The sequence below is a fragment of the Sesamum indicum genome, linkage group LG10 (genome assembly GCF_026168435.1).
Source record: "Sesamum indicum cultivar Baizhima isolate 11 linkage group LG10, ASM2616843v1, whole genome shotgun sequence".
Classification (NCBI taxonomy): Eukaryota; Viridiplantae; Streptophyta; class Magnoliopsida; order Lamiales; family Pedaliaceae; genus Sesamum; species Sesamum indicum.
The window spans coordinates 18,669,875-18,693,331 of NC_142666.1; the positions used below are offsets into that span (position 1 = coordinate 18,669,875).

At 32.9% G+C, this 23,457-nt stretch overlaps 4 protein-coding genes and 1 long non-coding RNA gene across 7 annotated transcripts; 4 read left to right on the forward strand and 1 right to left on the reverse strand.

Annotated features, from left to right (window-relative positions):
* The first annotated feature begins 4,518 nt into the window (after positions 1-4,518).
* On the forward strand, positions 4,519-6,219 carry LOC105171708 (RING-H2 finger protein ATL16). Its single transcript, XM_011092911.3, has one exon. It carries the CDS (start codon positions 4,943-4,945, stop codon positions 6,026-6,028), a length of 1,086 nt encoding a protein of 361 aa, XP_011091213.1. The 5' UTR covers positions 4,519-4,942; the 3' UTR covers positions 6,029-6,219.
* A 3,196-nt stretch (positions 6,220-9,415) lies between these two features.
* Positions 9,416-14,250, forward strand: ETFBETA (electron transfer flavoprotein beta). Of its 2 annotated transcripts, XM_011092909.3 has the most exons (7): positions 9,416-9,578; positions 10,658-10,808; positions 10,986-11,067; positions 11,155-11,439; positions 12,219-12,299; positions 12,808-12,902; positions 13,842-14,250. In XM_011092909.3, the coding sequence occupies exons 2-7, from the start codon at positions 10,735-10,737 to the stop codon at positions 14,065-14,067; spliced, it is 843 nt and encodes a 280-aa protein (XP_011091211.1). In that variant the 5' UTR covers positions 9,416-9,578; positions 10,658-10,734; the 3' UTR covers positions 14,068-14,250. The 2 variants fall into 2 exon arrangements, with proteins under 2 accessions (XP_011091211.1, XP_011091212.2); XM_011092910.3 differs by lacking the exon at positions 10,658-10,808.
* Positions 14,251-15,177: 927 nt separating this feature from the next.
* On the forward strand, positions 15,178-18,903 carry LOC105171706 (transcription factor bHLH104). 2 transcript variants are annotated; one of them, XM_011092908.3, is made up of 6 exons: positions 15,178-15,394; positions 15,504-15,646; positions 16,108-16,191; positions 16,932-17,009; positions 17,303-17,465; positions 18,252-18,903. In XM_011092908.3, exons 2-6 carry the CDS (start codon positions 15,516-15,518, stop codon positions 18,498-18,500), a joined length of 705 nt encoding a protein of 234 aa, XP_011091210.1. In that variant the 5' UTR covers positions 15,178-15,394; positions 15,504-15,515; the 3' UTR covers positions 18,501-18,903. The 2 variants fall into 2 exon arrangements, with proteins under 2 accessions (XP_011091210.1, XP_011091209.1); XM_011092907.3 differs by having other exon boundaries at positions 15,178-15,646.
* A 1,425-nt stretch (positions 18,904-20,328) lies between these two features.
* Positions 20,329-22,479, reverse strand: LOC105171705 (WAT1-related protein At4g08300). The gene is made up of 7 exons (XM_011092906.3): positions 22,280-22,479; positions 22,131-22,193; positions 21,938-22,054; positions 21,630-21,864; positions 21,117-21,275; positions 20,887-21,038; positions 20,329-20,801 (listed from the first exon to the last, which is right to left on the reverse strand). The coding sequence occupies exons 1-7, from the start codon at positions 22,477-22,479 to the stop codon at positions 20,651-20,653; spliced, it is 1,077 nt and encodes a 358-aa protein (XP_011091208.1). The 3' UTR covers positions 20,329-20,650.
* Positions 21,156-22,947, forward strand: LOC110012704 (uncharacterized). The gene is made up of 2 exons (XR_002287912.2): positions 21,156-21,296; positions 21,664-22,947. It is a non-coding gene; the product is annotated as an uncharacterized LOC110012704 (long non-coding RNA).
* The last annotated feature ends 510 nt before the right edge of the window (positions 22,948-23,457 follow it).

Below are 23,457 nucleotides of genomic sequence, written 5' to 3' on the forward strand. Positions count from 1 at the left end.
TTTCCATTTCATCATATCTTAATCAGATCCTGCGGTGGAAAAGGAGAAGAACACTATTAATCAAAAATAGTATTTGAGATCATTTTTCAATGTCTTATATAATTAAAGATAGACTTATGCATCTTTAAACCCTCCAATAATTAAGATTAATAGTGTTTTATATCATTGAAAAAACTTGTAAAAATCACTAAAACAAATATAATATTTAATCATGGTTAGTTCCCATAGTTAATAATAAATAATTGTAACAAATAATTATTGACCGCGGTCACGCGGTGATTGCGAGGGTGGCTAAAAAGTCATGTCTCTTAGTTGTGGTAAATAATTTTTTCATGATAAAAATATTAGTTTTGTACATTAGTTTATTTAAGTGTAGTTAATGATAAGTTTTACCGTGGATTTTAGTCATAGCCATTAATATTGTAGTAAATAGTAATTTTTTAGGATAATTACATTTGCACCCCTAACTTATAGTCTATTTATACAAACCGCTATTGTATTTTACATAATTATAGAAATTACCCTTGACAGTAAAAAAAATAAAGGTAATTTGGGTAATAATGCTAACATTTTTAGGGGGTGTTCGTGTAATTTTTCAAAAAATAAGGAATAGTTTGCATAAGTGATAATATGATATTTTGGTGGGTATGTGTAATTATCTAAAATATATGAGTAATTTACGTAAACAAACTATAAATCAAGGGATGTTAATGCAATTATCCCCTTATTTTTTAGTGAATGATACAATAAATGCCACAATCACATTCCTGTAAATGTGAAGTATTAGTACATTTATACTAGTTTTACACTTGCTCATACAAATGCACGCTAAATCTATTGAAAATCAAGTTTTTTTGATGAATTTTTTAGATTCCGAACGGGCTGAAAATGTGTAAATCTTGTGGAAGATTTGGGAATAATATTCACTAGAAGGGCAAAATATGTATATAGGATAGATGATCCATGGTCGTGAACCCAAATCCGTATTATAGATCTAAAAACATTGTGTCTTTACAGTACATAATAAATTATATTCGACGTGTGTTTAAATTAAAAAAGTTGACTTAAGGTCTAAACCAAATGTAAAATACTCTAAAATATATTTAGATAAGTTGCGAATCAAATAACATGAACACGAGAGAATGATACGGAGAAAGCCCTGATTAGAATTTTTTAATACTTAAATCAATAAAAATCATAAGAGACATAAAGTAAATGTCATAAGAACACTTACAAAAATTTTACTTGAGCCATGGAGCGATAGTATTTTAGAAGTACTTGGAGCTATACAATTTTATATAACTTATTGATCCAAAGATGATTAAATGATTATCATGAATTCTTACATACCTAATTCGAATCAAGTCGAGACTGAATCGAGCCGAATAACATTCAAACTCCTACATTCTTCAATTAAAGTGCTTATCAAATATATTACAGGAGTGTTTGTACGAGCTTCAGAAAAGTACTTTCCTCAGGAAAACACTTTTTAGGTTCAGCCTAAAAAAAAAGTTATTACTATTTAGAAATAACAAATGCAAATATAATAAAAAATACTTTATAACATATAAGGACAAAAAAAATCTTTAATTAATTAAGTTTATTTTAGAGGTAATTTTTCTCCAAACACTATCCAATTTAACTGCTTTTTACTCTTTTTACAAATATTACCTATTTTTGATTTTGATACAACTTTTAATTATCTTTATGAAAGTTATTTTTTAAAAAACAAAAATTTTCACAAACACTCCGTACGTATCATTTCTTAAAATAAGAATGTAATATTTGTCTGCCGTGGTCCCATAAACTAGAAAAAATGAATAATGGGTTACATGTGCAATGAAAAATTTTCCTTCATCGCCAATGATTAAGGTGGAATTAGTCCATCAAAAGATAAATCATTTTGGAAGCAATCACTCATGGCTTTATTGTCTAAACAAAAATTGTCCCCCTACCTAATTTTCTACTCCCTTTATAGGTATATCATATCCTAAATTTATCCAATAATTATTGGATAATTATGTGCTATATAACCATTGTTCACGCATCCACATATTCTGTATATATGTATTTTACAATGAGCGTGTTTATTTAAAATATTGCACGTACTCATATTTTCTATAATTCAAATATTTGTTGTTTCGTATACTATCACGTTTCTAGAAATAGCATTTGTGTTGGTTGTTCAGGTATATGATATATCACAACTGAATAAAAAATTAAATATCACACATCAGACGAAAGTTAAATTTATTATATTATTCTTTTGACAAGATAAAGGTACATTACAACCACCTCTCTTGAGACTGAGCATAATTATAATTACTTTTTTATTGTTTGAAAAATTACAAATATCCCACTGATTTTAACGTCTGTTTAACAAAGAGCCCAATTCTGCCAGCATCCGTTGGGTTTTCTTCCAATTTTTGTACTGTACTAACCAAAATGTCTTTTTAGATTGTAAAATACAAATTTTCTTATTTTTTTACCTTTTCTCAAATATCTTTTTAATTTTTTAAAAGAATTCAGTAAGGTAAAATAGTTATGTGTCCTTGTTGCGAAAGTGAGGTCTCGTTATAATGATGGTACTATAATAACGTTTTTGATTTATTTCTGGCGTTTTTAAGCCATTTTCTTGCACGCTTACATGCTCATCGTGAAGGGAGTTCAATTTTCTCAACGACTTTAAAGTTTTGTAACGAAGTCGAAATAGACGACACAACCCATCTGCATGCTTTTTTTTACTTGTGTTAGCTTTAGCTACATCTTTAGATCTGATTTAAAAATTTTAAAATATTAAAAATATATATATAATTTTCAAAAATAATGCTATCGTAATTTTATAATACAAGACGATAAAACATAAATACTTGTTTAATAAATTTATATGTTCATACATTGGACTTTAAAATATTCAAATTTCCAAAATATATTCTATTTATGTCATTATTTTATAGATAAAAGTACTTACTTTTTCTATATTATATATAAGTGTAAATAAAATAAAATATATCTTTTGTATATGTGTAAATATGTACCATAAATCATACATACAATTAAATTACATAAAAAAATATTAAAATAATTTAGTTTGGATCAAATTCAAATTAAAAACATAAAAAATCAAAATTCACCCTAAAACTCAGTCGTAACTTGGAAACCTACTCCAAATAGGAGCCGGGGTCCGATTTAAAGTCCAAATCTAAATCTAATTCGAAACAATTGTCATCTCTAAAACTAGTATTGATTTCGCGACAAATTACTGACGTACCAAATATTCAATATGAATGCTAGATTTTTGTCTACATTATTCAACCCAATTTTAATTCAATTAATTAGTGTGAACTTACATCTATATCCTACTACTAAACCCAAACCCCCCCCCCCCCCACCCCAACTCTAGGTTAGGGGTAACAAATTCAAACATATAAATAATATTTTCTACTAATAGTAATAGATTAGATCAATTATCTTTAAACTTTAACTTCTGATACTATTTATGTAAAAATAGGAGTTGCAAATATTTAAAATTAGGGTGGATGAAGACTATGATCTACAAATTAATTAATACCTATTTCATATATAGGACCACTCTATGATGACATTGCAACCAACACAAGTCACATTCATATGTGCCCATATGTGTTGACATCAGCCATACTGTGGACGGTGGACAACTGTGGACTTCTTTGTCCACTCTATGCTATTACTATCTCCTCTTGTAATAAATAATAAACATGGATGGTCAAATTATTATTTAATAAATTGCTTGAAATTAAAAAAAAAATAACATATAAACTTGTACAATATATTTGTGTGTGTGGTTACCCATATAACCTAAGATCCATGTAACTAAAATATTTCTATTGATTGTATTAAAAATAATTTAAATTTGTTATAAATATTAGTATTGTATCTCTTATTACATTTTCATGTATACGGGTCATGTTTATTTATTTATTTTTAAGTGCGTATTTTGTACTTATGACATATATATCTGTATTATCATAATATTAGTTCATAATAGAAGAAACGAACTCGTGATAAAAAGAATTATTTTTCTACTAAAACATGAAAAGTTATTTTAGTAACACAATCGTCATTAAAAAATATGAATTGCTCCCTACATTATAAATCACTCCCACTTAAAAATTATTATAAAAAATCAATACTATCCATCTCGATCATATAAAATTAATATGAAAATATAAGTTTTTTGCCATGATTGTTCAATATTCGTCATAGTATAGTTTATGGCTAAAACGCTCACCTTAATTTTTAGTTGTGTTTAATACTTTGGCCCTTATTTATAAAAAAATTATTAATAACTGCACAAAATTATAATCAATTAATATTCTTCATAATTTTTAATTTGTCATTATAATAAAAAAATATATTTATTCTGATGCAAAAGAAATAGCTTTCGATGAATAGTATTATTTCAAGTTCTTGCCAACCAAATATATATATATATATTTCCTCATTGGACGCCGTGACATTCACCAACTGCTGACACACAAACTTGCTTTAGGTTTTACTCTGTTTTTCTTTTCTTTTCTTTTTTTTTAGTTGTTTTAATCTGTTTTCTCACCATAAAAAAGGTCCACAAAGCATTATATTAATATTACATTCACATCCAATCTCTCCGCTGTCTTCTCCAATAGTACAAGCATTTAATCCCAGCCTAAGTTTTTCTCACTTCGGTCCCTCCCTCTTCTCCAAGCTTCTCTCTCTCTCTCTCTCTCTCTGGATTTCTCTGTACTCTCCAAATCTTTTCTCCACTGTAATCCTCTTCAATCTCCATCTGGGCTGTCGTAATTCTTGAAATCTTGGAATGGGACGACCTCGTTTTTTGATTTAAGAAGTAATTATCATGTTCGTGTTTCTTGATCGAAGATCTCAGAGAAAAACCGTGCATTGTTGTCAACTTGCATAATTCTTAATGGATCTGGTGACCCGGAAATTCTACTCCCATGTATCAGAAGCTTTGTCTCCGATGACGAGCCCGCCGAGCTCAGTTTCCTTGCATTCTTCACACACGGGTTTCCCGATTATAGCGGTCGCCCTTATTGGCATACTAGCGACGGCGTTCTTGCTGGTTAGCTACTACATATTTGTGATCAAGTGCTGCTTGAACTGGCACAGAATCGATCTCTTGCGGCGGTTTTCGTTCTCCAGGCGGCGGCCGGCGGAGGACCCTTTGATGGTTCACTCTCCGGTGGCAGAAAGCCGGGGGCTCAACGAGGCTGCCATTAGATCAATACCAGTGTTCAAGTTCAAGAAAGGCAATGCAAACGACGAGGCTGCCGATGTAAAACCGTGCGAATGCGCCGTCTGTTTGAATGAATTCCTAGAAGAAGAGAAGCTCAGAGTTATCCCCAACTGCGGCCATGTGTTTCACATAGATTGCATTGATGTTTGGCTTCAGAACAATGCCAATTGCCCTCTTTGCAGGACAAGCGTTTCAGCCTCCAGGCCTGATGTAAGGTTCTGTCTGGATCAAATTCTTGCTCCAGGCCATTCTCCTCAAGATCCAAATCCCAACAGTGATAACTTCACAGGCAGGGATGAAGACTATGTGGTTATTGAAATAGGATCAGATCAGCGGCAGAGTGTGTATCCACCCTTATCAAGAATCCCGGAAAATTTGAATACAGACGAGCTTTTACCAATCAGTCCTTCACCGAGGAAGTTAGGGTCGAAAATTTCACGAAAGAAAGCGAAAAAATTGAGCCATGTTTCAAGCATGGGAGATGAATGTATTGACAGTAGGCAGAAAGATGAGCAGTTTGTAGTTCAGCCCATAAGGAGGTCTTTTTCCATGGACTCAGCTGCTGATTCTCAGCTTTACTTAGCTGTTCAAGAAATAATGCAAAGGCACAGAGAGATAAACAGTGAAGTGATTAGCCCAAATGAAGATTGCAGCAGCAGCAGCAGCAACAACAACAGAGTTAAAAGATCATTCTTTTCTTTTGGGCAAGGAAAGGGTTCAAGAAGTGCAGTTCAACCAGTTGAGTTAGAACCTTGAGCTCATATATTTTTTCTTTTTTTAATGATGTTTAATTTAGTAGGTAGAGAAGTATAGGTGTTAGATTTGTTTAGAGGAGGGTACAGAATGGTTGTCATATACTAGTAGTGAATTTGCAGTTTGGTGGCATTTAGTTGTATTGGGATTTTGGATCATTCATTACATGACAAATTGGAAGGCTTGATGGACCACTCTATATCTAATTTTGACTTGAAGCTATTATTGCAACCATCATTGCTTTTGCAACTTTCCTTTTCCTTTTCCCCTTTCTTTTTTTGTTTTTTTAAGTTGAATTCTCAATTGAATCAACTTATAACAACTTTAATGTTCTCCTTTAGAGTATTTCTATCTTTTTTCCTGCTAATAATACAGGGAGAGCCATTACCAAGAATCTTAAAAGGGTTGAAATACATGGACTTGCTTATGTAAGGGAGTTTTTATCATTCATCATGTGGGATTTACAACGAGCTTCATATAATATATGGCAACAATTTATCGAGCGAAATATTTGAATTTTCAATAGTATTTTTTTATCATTATCTAGTATAGTTTGTATATAACTCCACCTCATATATAATGGGGATTTTCAAATGGGATATTATGATCCACACTTTTCATCATTTATAAAGCCGTATATACATCAAGTTCTACTTAATATACAGTGGGGATTTGTCCAACGAAATATTTGGATTTGTCAGTCATCAAGTGGGACCTATAACAAACTCTATGTAGTGTACAGTGTAAATTTATCAAAATTGATAGATTCTAAAAACCCACAAAATACAACTGGAGGAGTGGTAAGGTCTCATTCTCTTGAGACTCGTAGGTTTGAGATATATAAAGGGGGTTCCCTCTTACCCTATATTCCAATTAGCACAATGACAAACCACCAAACTTGAGGAAAGTGCTAATAATGAAAGAAGTTTTGTCAAGGTTTTCCAGCCTGGAGAATGATTCTTCCCTAAACTACTGATGATGAACCCATTATGATCATCTACCAAACTCCAATAATCCAAGTAATCTATATAATTGCTTTACACCCTTTTCATGTTTGGGTCAATTTCTCCACACCCTCAATGCTCAGCTTATTGCATTGACTTCCTTAAACTCCTTTCTTTTGTGTTTTTCTGACACAAGTTCCTACAAGGGATGCCCCAAACCCAGTTCTATCTTCACCACACGGCCCTATCTAGGAAAGGGCTAAGGCTTCCAAAAGTCTTCATCAATAATTGAGAAAAGACTTTGACCTCCTACCTATTCAACATATGCGTCTGTTTGACTCATTTTTGGTAGTTCTTCCTTTTACTTGATCAAGCAAAAGGCCAAATCTACAACGTTGCCCTTGTGCGCTACATCTGATTTTGGCCTTCATTTGTCTCAATAAAAAGTGGAATAAATTAATTACGTATTAACAACAATAACAAAATGTTAATTTTGTTAAAGCTCGTTTTGATCACTGCAGCTCCATCAATATATTAAAAATTAAATTATAGTTTCAATTGGATGAACCATTATGAGTCACTCATTGTTGATACGTAATATATTTATATAGGAAAAAAGATGATATTTTTTTCCAGCGATAAGAAAAATGTGCAAAAACTCCTTGTAAAAAAGAAAAAATCAGCAAAATATTTTCTTATATTTTTGAAAATGGAGCAAACTACCCTTTTAGCTAATGGTGCATTACACATGCCTCTTTGTATCTGGACATGATTTCTAGACAATAAAAATATTATTTTATATAGGGATAATTACACTTCCCTCCTCCGAGGTTTAGTGTACTTACATATAAACCTCCTATAGTTTGAAAAATTACATCTAACACCTCTGATGTTTGCTTTCGTCTAACAAATAAGTCCCTCTATTAGTCAAAATTTACCGAATTTGTTGATATTAATGAAAAATTAAAAAAAAAATCTATATTAACCTCTGATTGACTTATTACCGACTTATTGCAAGTTAAATAAATTTTTTTACGACCAAATTATCCTCATATGTATTCACCCATTAATGCATGTGAGGAGGTATAATTAATCGTTATAAAGGTAGTTTAGTCCGAAAAAAATTTGTTTGACCTACAATACGTCAGTAATCAGTCAATGGAGGGTAAATATCAATTTTCATCAATTCTTTTGTTAATATTAGCAAATTTAATGAATTTTAACTAATAGAAGGACTTATTTGATAGATGAAAGCAAACTTTAACCGGCTCGAGTTGAGCCAGCTCGATTAAAAAAATTCGAGCTCGAGCTCAGTGTTAGCTGTCCAGCTCGCGAGCTGGTGATTTTTTCTTTTTATATATATATTTTTATTTTTGAATTTTTTATATATTTAATTTTATATTTAATATTTCATCAGTTTTATAATCAAAATTGACTATATATTATAATTATTAATCACTATCATACATTTTATTTTGGATAATAATAAATTATGGTACTTTTATTTATACATTTAATCTTTATACAAAAATAAATTTAATCAACAACTTAGTAAATTATAATATTTTTATAATTAAAATTATTATTTAATATGATATATATAACTTTATGTTATATTTTAATATATATTTGTATTACGTTAATATTTTTTAAATTGACAAGTAATTCACTTATAATTTTTTATTATTTATAAATTTATGTCAAAATTTAGTAATTTTTCTATGAATTAATCTAAAAATCATAATAATAATAATAATAATAATAATAATAATAATAATGATGATGATGATGATGATGATGATGATGATGGTGATGATGGTGAACAATTCTAATTATTATTTTATTATATATATAATGAGATTAAAAAGTTTAATCAATAATTACGATATCTTAAAATTCGGGGACCTGATTCATACGAAATTTAAATATATACAAGACTGTCTCCATTAGATCATATTAGAGGGTATGATTTAAAATCACATGGTCTGATTCAACGATACACCGTCTTGAATGATTACCTTTTATGTTTCGAGTAGGATATGTTGACATCCGTATATCCAATAAGTCTAAAACTTTACCAAATATAGATTTGTAAGTTTTATCACATCAAACGGTCTAATTTGAATTTTGATGGCCGGGGTTAACCCATGTTGTTTAACAATATAAGATGATAGTTATATCAATGTTATACTAATATTTATAAATACATAAATTTTGTAGATTGTGAACATATATTAATTTCAATTATATATATATAAAAATTTTATGATTCGATCTCATGATTTAATAATAATAATAATAATAATAATAATAATGATAATAATAATAATAATATAATAATAATAATAATAATAATAATAATATAATAATAATAATAATAATAATAATAATAATAATACCAAAAGTCAAAAACTCTTTCTCTTTCTTTTCCTCGTTTCTTCTTTCTTTTTCTTTCTCTCTCTCTCTCTCTCTCTCTCTCTCTTTGTATCTCCATTCTTTCCCCTCTCTTATTTCTTCCCCAAACCCATCTCTTAGAACCCTAGCCCCCAAATTCACGGCAACAAGAAAGGCAAGTCGGCAACGAGGACAACGACGAGTGCGGCTTCCAGGTAATCCTTCTGTTGATCAATTGCTCGCATCGTAGTTGCATCAGATGACATATTTGTGCCTGTTGGTGGATATTGTTTTCAATTGTTTTGGCAAGTACTACAGTGGAAATATATTATATGTCTCTGTTCTTCAATTAGTGCTTGTTAATTCATAGATTTTTCGAGCTTTGTGTCAAATAAATGGAATGAGTTCTGTTCCTGTACCTGTTCAGTTCGAGCTCGAGCTCGAGAAATCGAGCTCGAAGCTCAAGAATGCAGTGTCGAGCTCGAGTTCGACTCGTTGCCAAGCCTACTTAGGAATGTCAAATATAATTTCTCAAGTTATAGAGTTCTATACATAATTACACGATTATAATTTTGGTGAAATTATTTAAAAAATATGAAAAAAAGAAAAATTAGAGATTTAAAATAAATATGGAAGTGTTAAAAAAATAAGTGGCACTGCAGTTTAAAAACGCGGTGCCACAATTTTCATAAAAAAAAAAATTATTTTACATTTCACCGGGATCAGTGACAGCAGTGAAATGTAATTTTTTTTTCCCAAAAATTATGAACCGCGGTGCCACTTATTTTTTTAACACTTCCATATCCACTTCAAATCTCTAAGTTTTCTTTTTTTTTTTCATATTTTTTAAGTAATTTCACCTATAATTTTTCCCCTCTGAAATCACTGCTCCATATTTCTTGCCTTACAAATTTTCATATTTTTAATAAATTTATAATTATATTTATTTTTATATCTCATCTCACTCCAAATTTTTTCTTTCACGAACTTCTTTCTTTCTTATTCGTTCACACTATGATTATTTTTCTTACAGATATATAGAATTTTTTTTATTTGGATCTGGTTCGGTTGAACCAATCGAATCACAACACTTTTTTTAAATTATACACTAATTATATGACAAGTGTATTATACTTATCATGTGATTGATTCAAATTTGACTGAACCGAGTTCGAGCAAGAATTTCTCCATATATATATATATATTTTTCTTTTTTTTTCTATACACTCTTGGAGACCACCCGCGGCGACAACTAATTTGATAAATGAAATTTCGCATATACAAACATTGCTAGAGTTGTCAAACAGCCTTGAACCCATGATTTGAAGATATGGCCCATACCGATAATCAATAAACTGGAATTATGACTACATGGGACATTTGGGCTGGACCGATTTATGGTGCGTCCTAATCCGACCCCCAAACAAGGCTTCTCGTTTATGCACGTAAGCTTCCTACTCCACTTGATTCTTGCAAACATTTTTTAACCAGACACTCAAACGGGTTCTCGTCATAACAAATCACTGTTTAATTGTCATTTTGACCTGAAACCATATAAAGTAAAACCTCTATAAATTTATAGGGTATTAATTTATAGAAGTTTTATTGTAATCATCTTTCAGAGAGACAGCAAGCATGAGGATCATGGTAGCTATCAAACGGGTCATCGATTACGCCGTCAAAATCCGGGTCAAGCCCGACAAGGTAGGTAACAAGGCCTGAAACGCAAGAAAAGGGATTTTATTTTCAGAAGAAAGAATGCCAGTTTAAAATGGTTTTGATTTGCTTCAGAGTGGTGTGGAGACCTCGAATGTAAAGATGTCGATGAACCCCTTTTGCGAGATAGCATTAGAAGAGGCACTCCGGATTAAGGAGTCGGGCCGGGCCTCTGAGGTGGTGGCTGTCAGTGTGGGCCCTGCTCAATGTGTTGATACTCTCCGAACTGGGCTCGCTATGGGTGCTGATCGGGCAATTCACGTGGAGTTCCCGGGCACCCTTTACCCTCTTTCCATTGCCAAGATTCTTAAAGCTCTTGTTGATGCTGAGAAGCCCGGCCTTCTTCTTCTTGGGAAACAGGTAAAGTTTTTCTTTTGATGGTCTTTTTGTATATAGATTATATGTGAATAATATATCCTTTTCTAATTGATATGTGGTGTCTTGTGGGAAATATGATATATCACTTGGGGTTTGATTCTTATTTGACTTAATGAACTGGGCTCAGTTGAATTCCGATGACTCTTGTTTTTATCTTGTGTTTATGGAAGATATTGAAGATTGGAACTTTTGTGGTCAGTGAGATTTGGGATTGATGATTAGTAGTTCTATGACTTGAGGCTTCATGGTGTTCTTTTTCTAGCTTCATGTTCCTTTGGAGATGATGAGAAAGCTAAAATTTGTACTAGCAATTAAAGGTAGGAGAATTTAATGAGGTGATTTGATGTTATAAAGTTGCGAAAGAATGTAACTTTGATCATTTTGGCTGATTATGAGACAGTTGAAGGTCTGATATATAAGAGAAACGAAGTTACCTGATTTGTTGGGTGAATTTTGCATAAATCAATGGACTACTGACCCAAATTCATGACTTGAAGCTTGAATGTTTGTTATACATTAGTATATGTCTTGCACAATGCCATAACACTCGTTTTCACGGAAGACCGCAGAATTTTGAGATAATGCATGATTTTCATGGTACCCTTTCCTTTGAGAATATCTTTGATTTCAGTCTAGTAGTTTGGATATATTTATGATGGAGAACTCAAATGGATAGCAAATATATGTTGTACTTATGAAGTGTTCCTCGCTTCTCAAAGATTTCTGCCTCAGAATGCCATTTGATGTTCGGATTTGGGCAGGCTATTGATGATGACTGCAACCAGACAGGCCAAATGATTGCAGGGCTTCTTAAATGGCCGCAAGGAACCTTTGCCTCCAAGGTTAGCTTCGTACCTCACAAGTTTGTAATGAGGCAGATCATCTTGAAAATGATCGAATGATGCTAAGCTGTAGTTGCGACATTTTTAATATTTGACATGACCAATTCAAATTTGGTATTTGTGATTTTTCAACCCCTTTTTTCATTAGTGAAGAGAACTACAAGATGTGATGCTGCATGTTGTTTTGTCCTTTATTTTCATTGTCGTCTTGTAGCACTATTCCTTTTCTCCTGAAATCTCGAGATGTTATTTGTCTGATTGTTTCCAGCTCATTCATATCTTACATATTACCTTAGCAATAATGTCATAATTTTAAATTCTAAGAGTTGATTGAAGCATTTATCAGACTTCTAGCATATGTTTATGGTGTTTATCACATGTGCTGAAGAATACTCCTTTATAATTTTCCTGAAAGTATCTCCCTCTTTCTGTTGAGTTAATACCACAGACCTTTATATATTTCTGTGATTGTCTTACTTCTGAATGTTCTGATAAGTGCTTCTGTTAGGTTGTACTTGACGAAGAAAATAAAGTAGCAACAGTGGACAGAGAGGTTGACGGTGGCCTCGAGACATTGTGTTTGGACTTGCCTGCCGTAATCACGTAAAGCCTCTGATTCTTCTTTTCTTTTATATGGTTTTCTTCTCACCTGACATATGATCCATGACCATAGATTGGTCTAACTTTCATGATTTCTCGCTTTTTCAATTTTACGGGGAAGGGGCTCGTTGTTTCGAGTTTAATTAGAATCCACTGTTCTAGGCCCTCTTTAGGCTCTGAAACTAGTTGTTAATGCTTTACCAACATGTGTCGAGAAAAGCGCAGTTGCTTTGCTAAGGCAAGGAGTCCTTGTTGGACTCTGGAACATGTCGTAAGTTGGCAACTTCACAGTCCTCAGTTATCCACAACTCTTGGCATTCCAGATACTTGAAAACCTGCTGAATTTAAAATCAAAGATTGATATTCATGGAATCACTGTGTTCCAGTGAAAACTACATTACCCAACAAGAATCTTATTAAGATGGACGGCAAGAAGACATCCTTATATGTCATGAATGCTCAAATTGGTTTACTGGAGCAGGAAGTTCAAGATTTAGATAGCATTGCTTATATGGCTTCCACTGCAATTGATTTAATGGGAAGAGCCAAAACTTAAAGTGGAAAGAATTACTTTGGTTTCTTGATTTTCTAATATTCTTGAAGTAGGTGCTATAGGTAATAAAGATGTTGACGAATAACTAAAATAATTAGGTGATCACAACATTATCAAGCATGCCTATGGTTTAGACTCATTACTTACTCACACATGTTGACGGTATATCCATTACTTACAGGCTTAGGAATGCATGTGTGTTCTGATATATGCTATAAAATAGCTGCTGGAGACAAACCATTGTCAACCGGTTCTTTGCTCGACAGTTGGTCTTAAAATATAGTGTCTAAACATGTAGTTGAGGAAGTTGTTGGGTTCCATCCCGTTTCTACCATAGTATGTTCATGTCTTATGCTGACAACTCCTGGTTCATTCCGTCGTCTTTGCAGCACCGATTTGAGACTGAACCAGCCCCGATATGCGAGTCTTCCAAACATCATGAAAGCAAAATCGAAGGTGATAAAGAAACTCACTCCCCAGGATTTGAACATCGAAATCAGATCTGACTTGGAGGTTGTTCAAGTAACAGATCCCCCAAAGAGAAAAGCAGGTGTGATACTCTCTTCAGTAGACGAACTGATCGACAAGTTAAAGAATGAAGCCCGAGTTCTTTGACTATGTAAACTCACCAAGTATCAGTGCCTTAACAATTGTTCAGCAATTGATGTACAAGAATAACATGGATTTCTTGTCAGTAATTATCAAAGTGTCCAGTTGAAGATTAACCTGTGGGCGGGGTGAAGGCCATGTTTGTACAAGTAACATTTTGAGCATGATGCAAGATTTCCATTGCTTGTAGATTTCTCCTTTCTTTCCTTAACACGTCCCTTGGTTCTTGGAAAGGTTAGTGTCCTGAAAACAGATAGACGACCATCAAAGATTCCTTCTCAAGTTTGTCTGACAACTGACGTTCACTACTTTTAACTGTTTTAAATGCTGAATTGACTTTCTGGGCATCTAACAAATAGAAAACCAAATATGTGAAAATGAGTTCTTGTAGCTGATACATTCTTCCTTGGTGGAATATATCGAGTAATTAGATAATATATATATATATATATCTTATTTATTTAAAATAAGAGATATTTGACTGTATAAAATACGGAGTGCAGCATAAATTTAATCATGAAAATGGTGAAAAGATTTGTACTGATAGTTTCTATTGTAAAGTTGACCAGTTCTGGGGGGCAAAAAGTTAAATTAATTTTCTTATCAAACTTATTTTCTATTGTTGATTGAAGTATATAGTATATATATTTATATATTATTGACGTGTTTCATGAAAAGATAATTTTTTCCTTATACCATACTGATATATATATAATTCCACAGAAAAATACTTGGGTTATTCTCTTATTACACATAGATAGTCATGATATACAAAATTAATTACTCTCTGAACAACTGATTTACGTCTATACAATTTTTAACTTGATTGTTGAAATATTTAGTTTTATTAGTACACCCAATTATTTTATTTATTGATATGTCATTTATTATTTTCACATTAATATTTAATATTTTATTCTGACCTCAAATTAATTTTAGAATAGGAGGGTTTATGCTCTTTTAACGTTCTTTTTCAATCTCAAATTTTAATTTTAATTATTTTTAGAATGGCCTCGATCTCGTACTCGACCCGATTATGATGCATAATTATCTTGAAATTTGTTATTTAATAACTCATTACCATGTATGGGAATTTTTCAATAGGACAAGAATGAGTAGAACACGCGAATAAACAAAGAGGCGAAAACATCTCATCACATCAAAAGGGAGGAGGGGAGCGAGTGAGTGAGTGAGTGAGTGAGGAGGCATCCAATCTCTCTAACATCTTTTCAACAAATATTATATGCGGCGAGTGATGTTGCAACTTGCGGTTTTTGATAGCCAATAATTGACCCTCTCTCCTCTACGTTTCCAATTCTCACTGACCCTCCCCGTAATTTTCACCTTCAAATCGCTGTCTTGTCCATCGTCATTTGAATCTGAAATAAGTCTACCAGTTTTCGTTCTCATTCTTTTTCTTGCTTCCTTGTTTGGTTTTGAAGTTCGATTGGAGGATGGATAACCATCACATGGATTCGTTCGACGAGAGCTGCTGCTGGTCGGATTTAATTGATTACAGCGGCCTACTGGACGACGTTGCGCCTGTGGCGGAGCTTTACTGGAACCCTCAGCCGCCGTCACAAAAGTGAGTGACGGAAATGATGTTATTTGATTTAATTAGTTCTTTTTCTAGTTACTCATGTTTGGTCGCGGTTGTTTTATACAGGAGGTGGGATTTCAACTACTTAATCTGTTTTGGATTTCAAAATTAGGAGGAAAATAGAATAGAATTTAGTATGTTTTTTCCTCTTTGGTATGCTCCGTTTTCACCTTGTATTGTAGCTGAAAAGCTTGAATTTTGAACATATACAGCTATAAAAGGCGACATTTTTCCAAGTTTGAAGGAGTTTGTTTTTGTCCATTTATTTTGATAAAGGTTGATCTGTGAGTCTGCAACACAAATTACAACGACGCAGGAAACTTTTTATTTCTATCTCGTTTGACTTTTTCTTAGAAAAAATTATGGTGCAATTTGACAAAAAATGTGGATTACTTCCAAAACTTTTAAAAAGAATGTTGTTGAAATGTTTGATCATGCTATTGTAGTATTGGTGCGGCAGTGGATGTCTCACATAGCGGAACTACGTCACAAGTCAGTGAAAGCGGAGAAAGGGAATGTCCAAGAAAGAGGTAATTACTGAAATATTCTTGAGGATGGGATCTTTTGGTGTTTTATTTGTTAAGAAGGCTGAGGTTATCCTTTGAAAGCTGAACGGGAAAAACATTTTGAAGATATTGAAAATCTCAACATGCAGCCTTTAGTATGAATGAATGCCTTGAATAGGTCTTAAACCTCAGACATGTCGTAGAGAAGAAAGAGAAAAGCAAATATGACACCACTTCGAATTACACACTATTTTCCACTCTGTACTTTCTACTCTCTGCAGGATATCGAATTAGTTGAACTATTCAAGTAATATGGCTAGAAGCATCCACTTTCCTTTGGACCAATAATTGTGGAAATAATTTCTTTTACATGATAAAAAAATGATCATGATAATAAATTCCAGGCCGCTTGTACAGAAAATGCTACAATGTTTGGGTACTAGGGTCTACATGCAGACATCCCTGCTTCATACTTGCAGTATTTTTTATATGTTAAACTCAGTAGCATTCATATTTGTTATGTTAAAATGATTATCAGTAGCATTCCAAATTCAGAAGCCTACCTGAACTGAAGAATGTAATATATACTTCAGGCGTAAAATCATGTATATACTTGAGTTCCATTTCCCAGGATAGATCAACATGAGGTCATTGAATTTGAGTAATTAAGATGAAAATATAGCTTTTAGTGCTTAAGTATCTGAAGCTCAACAACAAAACAAAAATTTATTATTTCCTTTTTCTTTGTCTGTTGTGTTCAACAGGGGTCGCAGTGATCCATGTGGTGGAATAGGAACGAAAGCATGCCGTGAGAGAATCAGGAGAGAAAAACTGAATGACAAGTGGGTCTCTCTTTGATTCTTTTAATCACTTTCCACTTTTGTCATTTTATGTGTGGGTACAAAATACTTACATCTTTGTTCGGTGAAGAATTGTAGTAATCCCTGTCAGTGCTCTTCTGAGATAGTTCTTCTTTAACGTTTTCTTTTTCACTTAATTATATTTCATTGCAACAAAGTGGGAAATCTAATGTGCTATGAATATTCAAAACATGCTAGGGACTACAATTATAAACTGAGATGCAGTATACATACAACAATATTTTCGTTGATATAATATTTCGTCCTTCATGCAGATTCTCAGAACTGTCTGCTGTTTTGGAACCTGGTAGACCTGTGAAAACTGATAAATTGGCCATACTCAGTGATGCCATCAGAATTCTAAATCAGCTAAAAACTGAATCACAGGAGTACACAGAAATGAACGAAAGGCTTTTGGAAGAGATAAAAAATTTGAAGGTTAGACTGGACATTTATGAAGCATTGCAGAACTCTGTATCCCTTCTTAACTTATTTCCTCAGGCAACACAATGCATATTAAACAGACTGGTTTCCAGACTGTCCTGTTTTGGTTTAAAATGACCATTCTATTATTGGTTTAAAATTCCTTATTCTTGCTGAAGGACCTTATCAGGCTTGCTTTGCATGCACAATTGTTATGAGTTTTTCTATGAATTGCTTACAGTTTTCTCCAAATGAAGTTATGGTGATGCGGCCAGATATTGATATTTTGTGAGACAACTTTTTTGGGGACACTTTTCTTTCCTTTAATTTTCTTTACAAATCTGGCGAAAATGAATGGTTGCCTTTCCAGCATTAAGGCAGAATGTAGGCCACAGTGATTAGTACGAACACTCCTTGTGGGACTTGCTGAGTTTGTTTACTTAATGCCTTCAAACTTTTATCTGTGATACCTTTCACCCCCATGAGAATGGTGAAACAGAGAACCAATGCCTCAGGTTTTAATATGGAGTACTCAATCATGACTGTAGTGATCCTCTAGAGAAAGAAAATACCCATGCTACATATTTTGATGTGCTGCATTTTTTTTGTGGTCATTGTGGAACATGTTCTAATATGGAATTCTCTGAAATAGTGTTTTTTTTTTTGACACTTTGATATCCTGCTCAATTTCACTCCGGAATCCATGTGTAAAGAAAAAAACTTGGAATATGAATTCAGCTTTATGTTAATTTTACATAAACTAGTTAGTCTCTCCTCCAATCCTTTTTAATTCTAAAACAGGCTGAGAAGAATGAACTTCGTCAAGAAAAATTGATGCTTAGGGCAGATAAGGAAAGGATGGAGCAGCAGTTGAAAATCATAAGTGTTCCTCCTACTGGGTTCATACCAACACATCCTCCAGTATATCAGGCTGAGGTAAACAAGGTGCCAATGTTTCCCAGCTATGGATTTGTTCCAATGTGGCAGTATTTACCACCGTCTGCCCGTGATACTTCTCAAGATCATGAGCTCAGGCCTCCTGCTGCTTGATATGTGCACCAGTTGCTGCTTTTGGAGAAGATCTATCTTGCAATTGAGAAATGTTTCACCACACATGTTTGTAAATAACAAGTAGATGTCAGTTGATCGATTTTTGAATCAGGTTGTTCCGTTGTTGTCTGCCATCTTTGCATAAGTTCAGTATTTTAGACAAATGGAATGATCTTGATTTTAAAGACAATGGATTACATTTTAGCTGTCCTGTGTCCAGTCTTATCATTCCATGACAAGTTTGTAGTCGTCTTTTTTCCTTCCTACTCTAATGGTGTTGATGGTGGGGCCACCTGTTAGTTTTCTTTTGTTGATGTCACTGCAAAAGAGCTAATAATTTGTTGGTATTGAAAGATTTTTATGTCAGAAGTTCCAATAAATGTTTCTATATTGGCACTGCGAAGGAATTATTTCAGAAGTTTCATTATATGTTAAGAAACATTGACAGCGTGCAAAAGGGGCTAGTGCTGCCATTTACATCAAATTAAAATCTAGACTTCATATGTAACATTTTGTATGTTGAAAACAACTTTGTCATCATAAACCATTGCAAGGATTACTGGCAGAAGTGCTAAGGAATTTCAACTGGGATACTCAGAGGCTTTGAGGAACCGGTGCCTTTTATGCATACAGTTCGAAGATTGTATCTTTCAGATGAGGTATGTATTCGCCCTTTACTAAGACATGATAGTGTAGTTACAATGAACTCTTTCTTGTTATATTTCTTTTTACCTTGTTATGATACAGGAAAACATTGTATAGGTATGTATTCACCCTTTTGTTTTGTTTTTCATTTACAAATTTTCAGTTTGCAGTGGGAAATGTGTCTTTAACTTTGTATAGGTTTCATTTGAAAATAAGAATATATTTGGATTAGTTGACACGATTGTCTTTTATGTTGTTAGGGGTGTTAAAATTAATATATTTTTAGCTTCAATGAAAATGATATTTTTATATTTTAGTATTAGTGGTGTCAAATTAGATACACTTTTATTGGGTTAAATACACTTTACCCCTCAACTAAACTCCAAGTCGATGCACCCCTCTAAACTAGTATATGTAACATTTGCTCTCCTTGATTAAATTATTGGGACTAAAATACCCCTTATGCATGCCACATATATTTATTTGTTCCTAATATATTTTAAATATTTTGATTAATATCAAATTATTTTTTACTTCGAACAAAAGTTACCCTTAATTGAAATGCAGTAAGAGTGATGAATAACTTGAGCGTTATAGATCAAATTAAAGCAATAAATTAGTATGAAATATACAAAACAAATACTAATCATGAAGAATATGTTTTATTCATTTGAATTAAAAAATAAGGTATTAACTTAATAATCAAATGGGACTTGGGTTTCGTGGCAAATGGATAAATGTATTTGATTAACTTAGATAAGAAAAATGAAAAATTGAAGAATGTTGAACATTTGCGAAATAATGAATAAATACATTTTTGTTCTAATTTTTGTAAAAGACATGTATTTTAAAATGGAAATGTAATTATTCATCTTTATCTAATTTAAATTTCAAAAATTAATAATAGCTTTTTACAATCGAGATTCTTGTTTTCTAGTTGAGTAATTAGTTAATTTTTTGTCTTTGAAGTTTCAATTACCTAAGCTGTTAATTACTTTTTTATTAAAATAAAAATATATTTGCTTAGTTAAGCAATATTTTATGTTGAATTTAAGATGAAATTTTAGAACATATTTGTGCTCTTTATATATATATGTGTAAGGGCAATTTTATCCAAATATTTAGTCCACGGAGGTTAAGTGATACAATTATTAGTTCATGAGCCTAAATGACACATGTGATATAATTGAAGGGGGTGGTAAAGTGTATTTAACCTCTTTCTATTTCCAGTAAAAACACGTATGAAAAAACATGTTTTTACTTTCATCACTGTTTCAAAAACTGAACATGAAACCAAACAAGTATATACATGATTTAAAAACCATTGGCCAGATTTTGAACCACATCCGTCACTTTGAATTCAACTGTTTGATAGAGCTTCATGGTCATTTTCTTTCTCCAGGCATGATTACTTTGTTTTTCTTGTTTCTCTTTTCAACTGAGCATGTTTGAGCTCATCCTCTATAGATTTGCTGATTTTGTGCACTAAGCTACATCAGGGACATCTAAGGTTCTTCTTTCAAAGCATTTTCATCTGGGGGAAGTATCATGGTCTTTGGATCTTCCTGCTCTTTCAGCTTTGTTTCTGGTTCATCATGCTCTTTTCCCCATAAGAGCAAGTAGAGTCCCATTATTACAATAACACCACCTAGTATGCTGCAAATGAGGACAGGTCATTAGAAGTATGAATGCAAATTCAGTGCCCATCAGACACTCACATAGAGGTGTATAAAATGTCTACCTTCCAACATATAGCTTTTCACCAAGGACAAAATATGCTAAAAGTGCCACTAATATTGTTGAGAGGGGATTAAACATCGTCACAAATACTGGTCCCTTTGCTTCTGTGCACCATAGTTGAACAAAGATTATTATGCCCGAGACAACTACTCCCTGTTTCATTACAATGACGAGATCAGTTCAAATTTATTGATTTTTGATTGCCAATATTCGTGTATTCTTGAATCTTACACCATATAAAGTGGACCAGAGATCAATATCAAAGCCAATGGTCCATGCTGCTTTTTTATGTTGTGCAATAACTGTGTATACAGCTGATTGTGCTGCTCCAACAAGATTCATCCATGTAGTCAGTGAAAGCTGTGCTGGATATCGTTTCAAAGTGTACGCCTGCAATATTTTCTTGATTTGGTAAGTTTACTATCATTTCTACAAGCTTACAATTGTTCCAATGAAAATCCTTGCATTATATATTTCTTTAATTCACTACTATGCCGTTAGTATACCGTTACATTATTTGATCAGGAAAAGAAAATTTAATCATGTTAAAGTTCTAGTTGATTCATCCATCAGCTATAAACTCCAATCCAACCTAGGGACCTCTATATTTTGTTTCCTCTTATATTATTGTTAATCAAACCCACGCTTCATATTTACACACTCTTTTATGCTCCACTATGCCAATTTATATATATATATATGAAGTAGATGGTACTCAAAGTAGGTAGGATTTCGTGATAATACCTGCATAATGTACCATGCTGACCATGTGATGCAGCTTGCAACCGCAAGAATGGAGCCTTGCAACCAGTTCTTGTGGACAGCTGTTGTGCTTCCTTTTATATGAATGATTCCATGTCCTATGTTTTGTAAAGCGGGTCCCTTGTACAATGTCATCGTCATAACACCAGCCAACGAGATTGCAGTTCCTAGGATTTTTGCAATCCCACGAGGGCTTCGGACATTTACAATCTCCATTCTGCACGTAAGTGAATGTTGTCTCATTTTGGCACTATCTCTATAAAGCATTTAGCCTCTAAAACATGTATTACCTGAGTATGACAGCCAGAATAAATGTCAAGGAAGCTATTGTATTCACCATGCATGCTACTAGTGTTGATGAGGTGAATTTCAAGCTTGTGAAGTACATATTTATTGTTAAACTCACCCTGGAACCATTGAGTGTTATTAGTTGCATCGTCAATCTATTTCTCATAAACATACGACTGACGATTTTGAGCTTACCCAAGAAGAGAAAGAACAAAAATCTCCAGGAACAGTGCCCATGTTAGCTTTGGACGAATTCTTCTGCGTTTTGTCAGAAAGATATATTTAATATATTTGCAGGAGATACTATTGGCAGAAATGATTAAGAAGATGTTGAATTAGTTTACCTTTCCATAAAATATGCAAAAGGTAGCATTGTTATACCAGCCACAATATGTCGATAGGTGACATAGACGGAAGGATTCATCCCGTGGTTGAAGGAAGCCTCTGTTATGATATACATGAAAGTATAGCCGATTTGAGTCAGAACCATAAGAATATGAGGTTTGAAACCCAGGTAAAAGACTGTAAATGAGCCTCCCTTCATTGCTGCTGAAAAACTCTCGTCTTACTTCAGGTTCTACACTTGTACTCTTGCTGGCCCATCACCATAATATAGGAGGAGAAAAGTGGCAGGATTTGATTCTTGGTGCACATTATTGGTATCATGTTCTTCATCATAGTTCCATTTAGTAGCAGAAGACATAACAGTACCCCAGCATGAGATCAGAACCAAATTGGTGAATGGGAGAAAAAGCAGATATGCTTTTTGCACTTTTGTGAGTCGAAATATGTAAATGACATAATATGACGTGTTTAGACCGGATATTGATAGATTTCAAATTTTTTTGATATGGAATCAGTTTGAAATCTTTCTGTAAATCACTACGCGACATGCAAATTCTTCCATTCAGATATATCTGTAGGGAATATACATATGGTGCAATTGATTTATTTAAAGACGGGTTTCTGTAATTTTTCAATTCATGGTAATTTCATTTCATGTTTGTTACCATGTTTTCTGGTTTGACTGTTGTGTCTCGATCAGAAGGATTGTGCTTTCGGAAATCTGAGAATTGCACGAGAAATTGTCAGCTGAACCTTCCTGCAAAAAAGCATGAAATGTAACGTGGTTGTTGGGGACTGTCCGAAGCGGTATAGTGCGCGAAGAACGTATTTGAAAAATTCCAATACTGTATAAAGATGGTATGCGCATTATTTTAATTCTCATTTGTATAATCAATTTTCTCTTTCTTTAATAGAAGCATTCATAGCTATTCCTTTCTTGTCATTTTCTCTTGTAGTCATATCTACATTTCTACGCTTTGGACTAATAGTTGAGAAAATTGGTTTAATTACTAAAAAATGAAAAAGAAAAAGAAAAACTAAATAATATATATTATTTTATTAGACATATAAGATTCGGGGTCCAACTTGTTAGCATTAGTGTCATGTGATAGTGGATAATAGAATAATGAAAAAGGATAACAGTGGATTAATAATTTCAGATGATAATTTAAAAAAA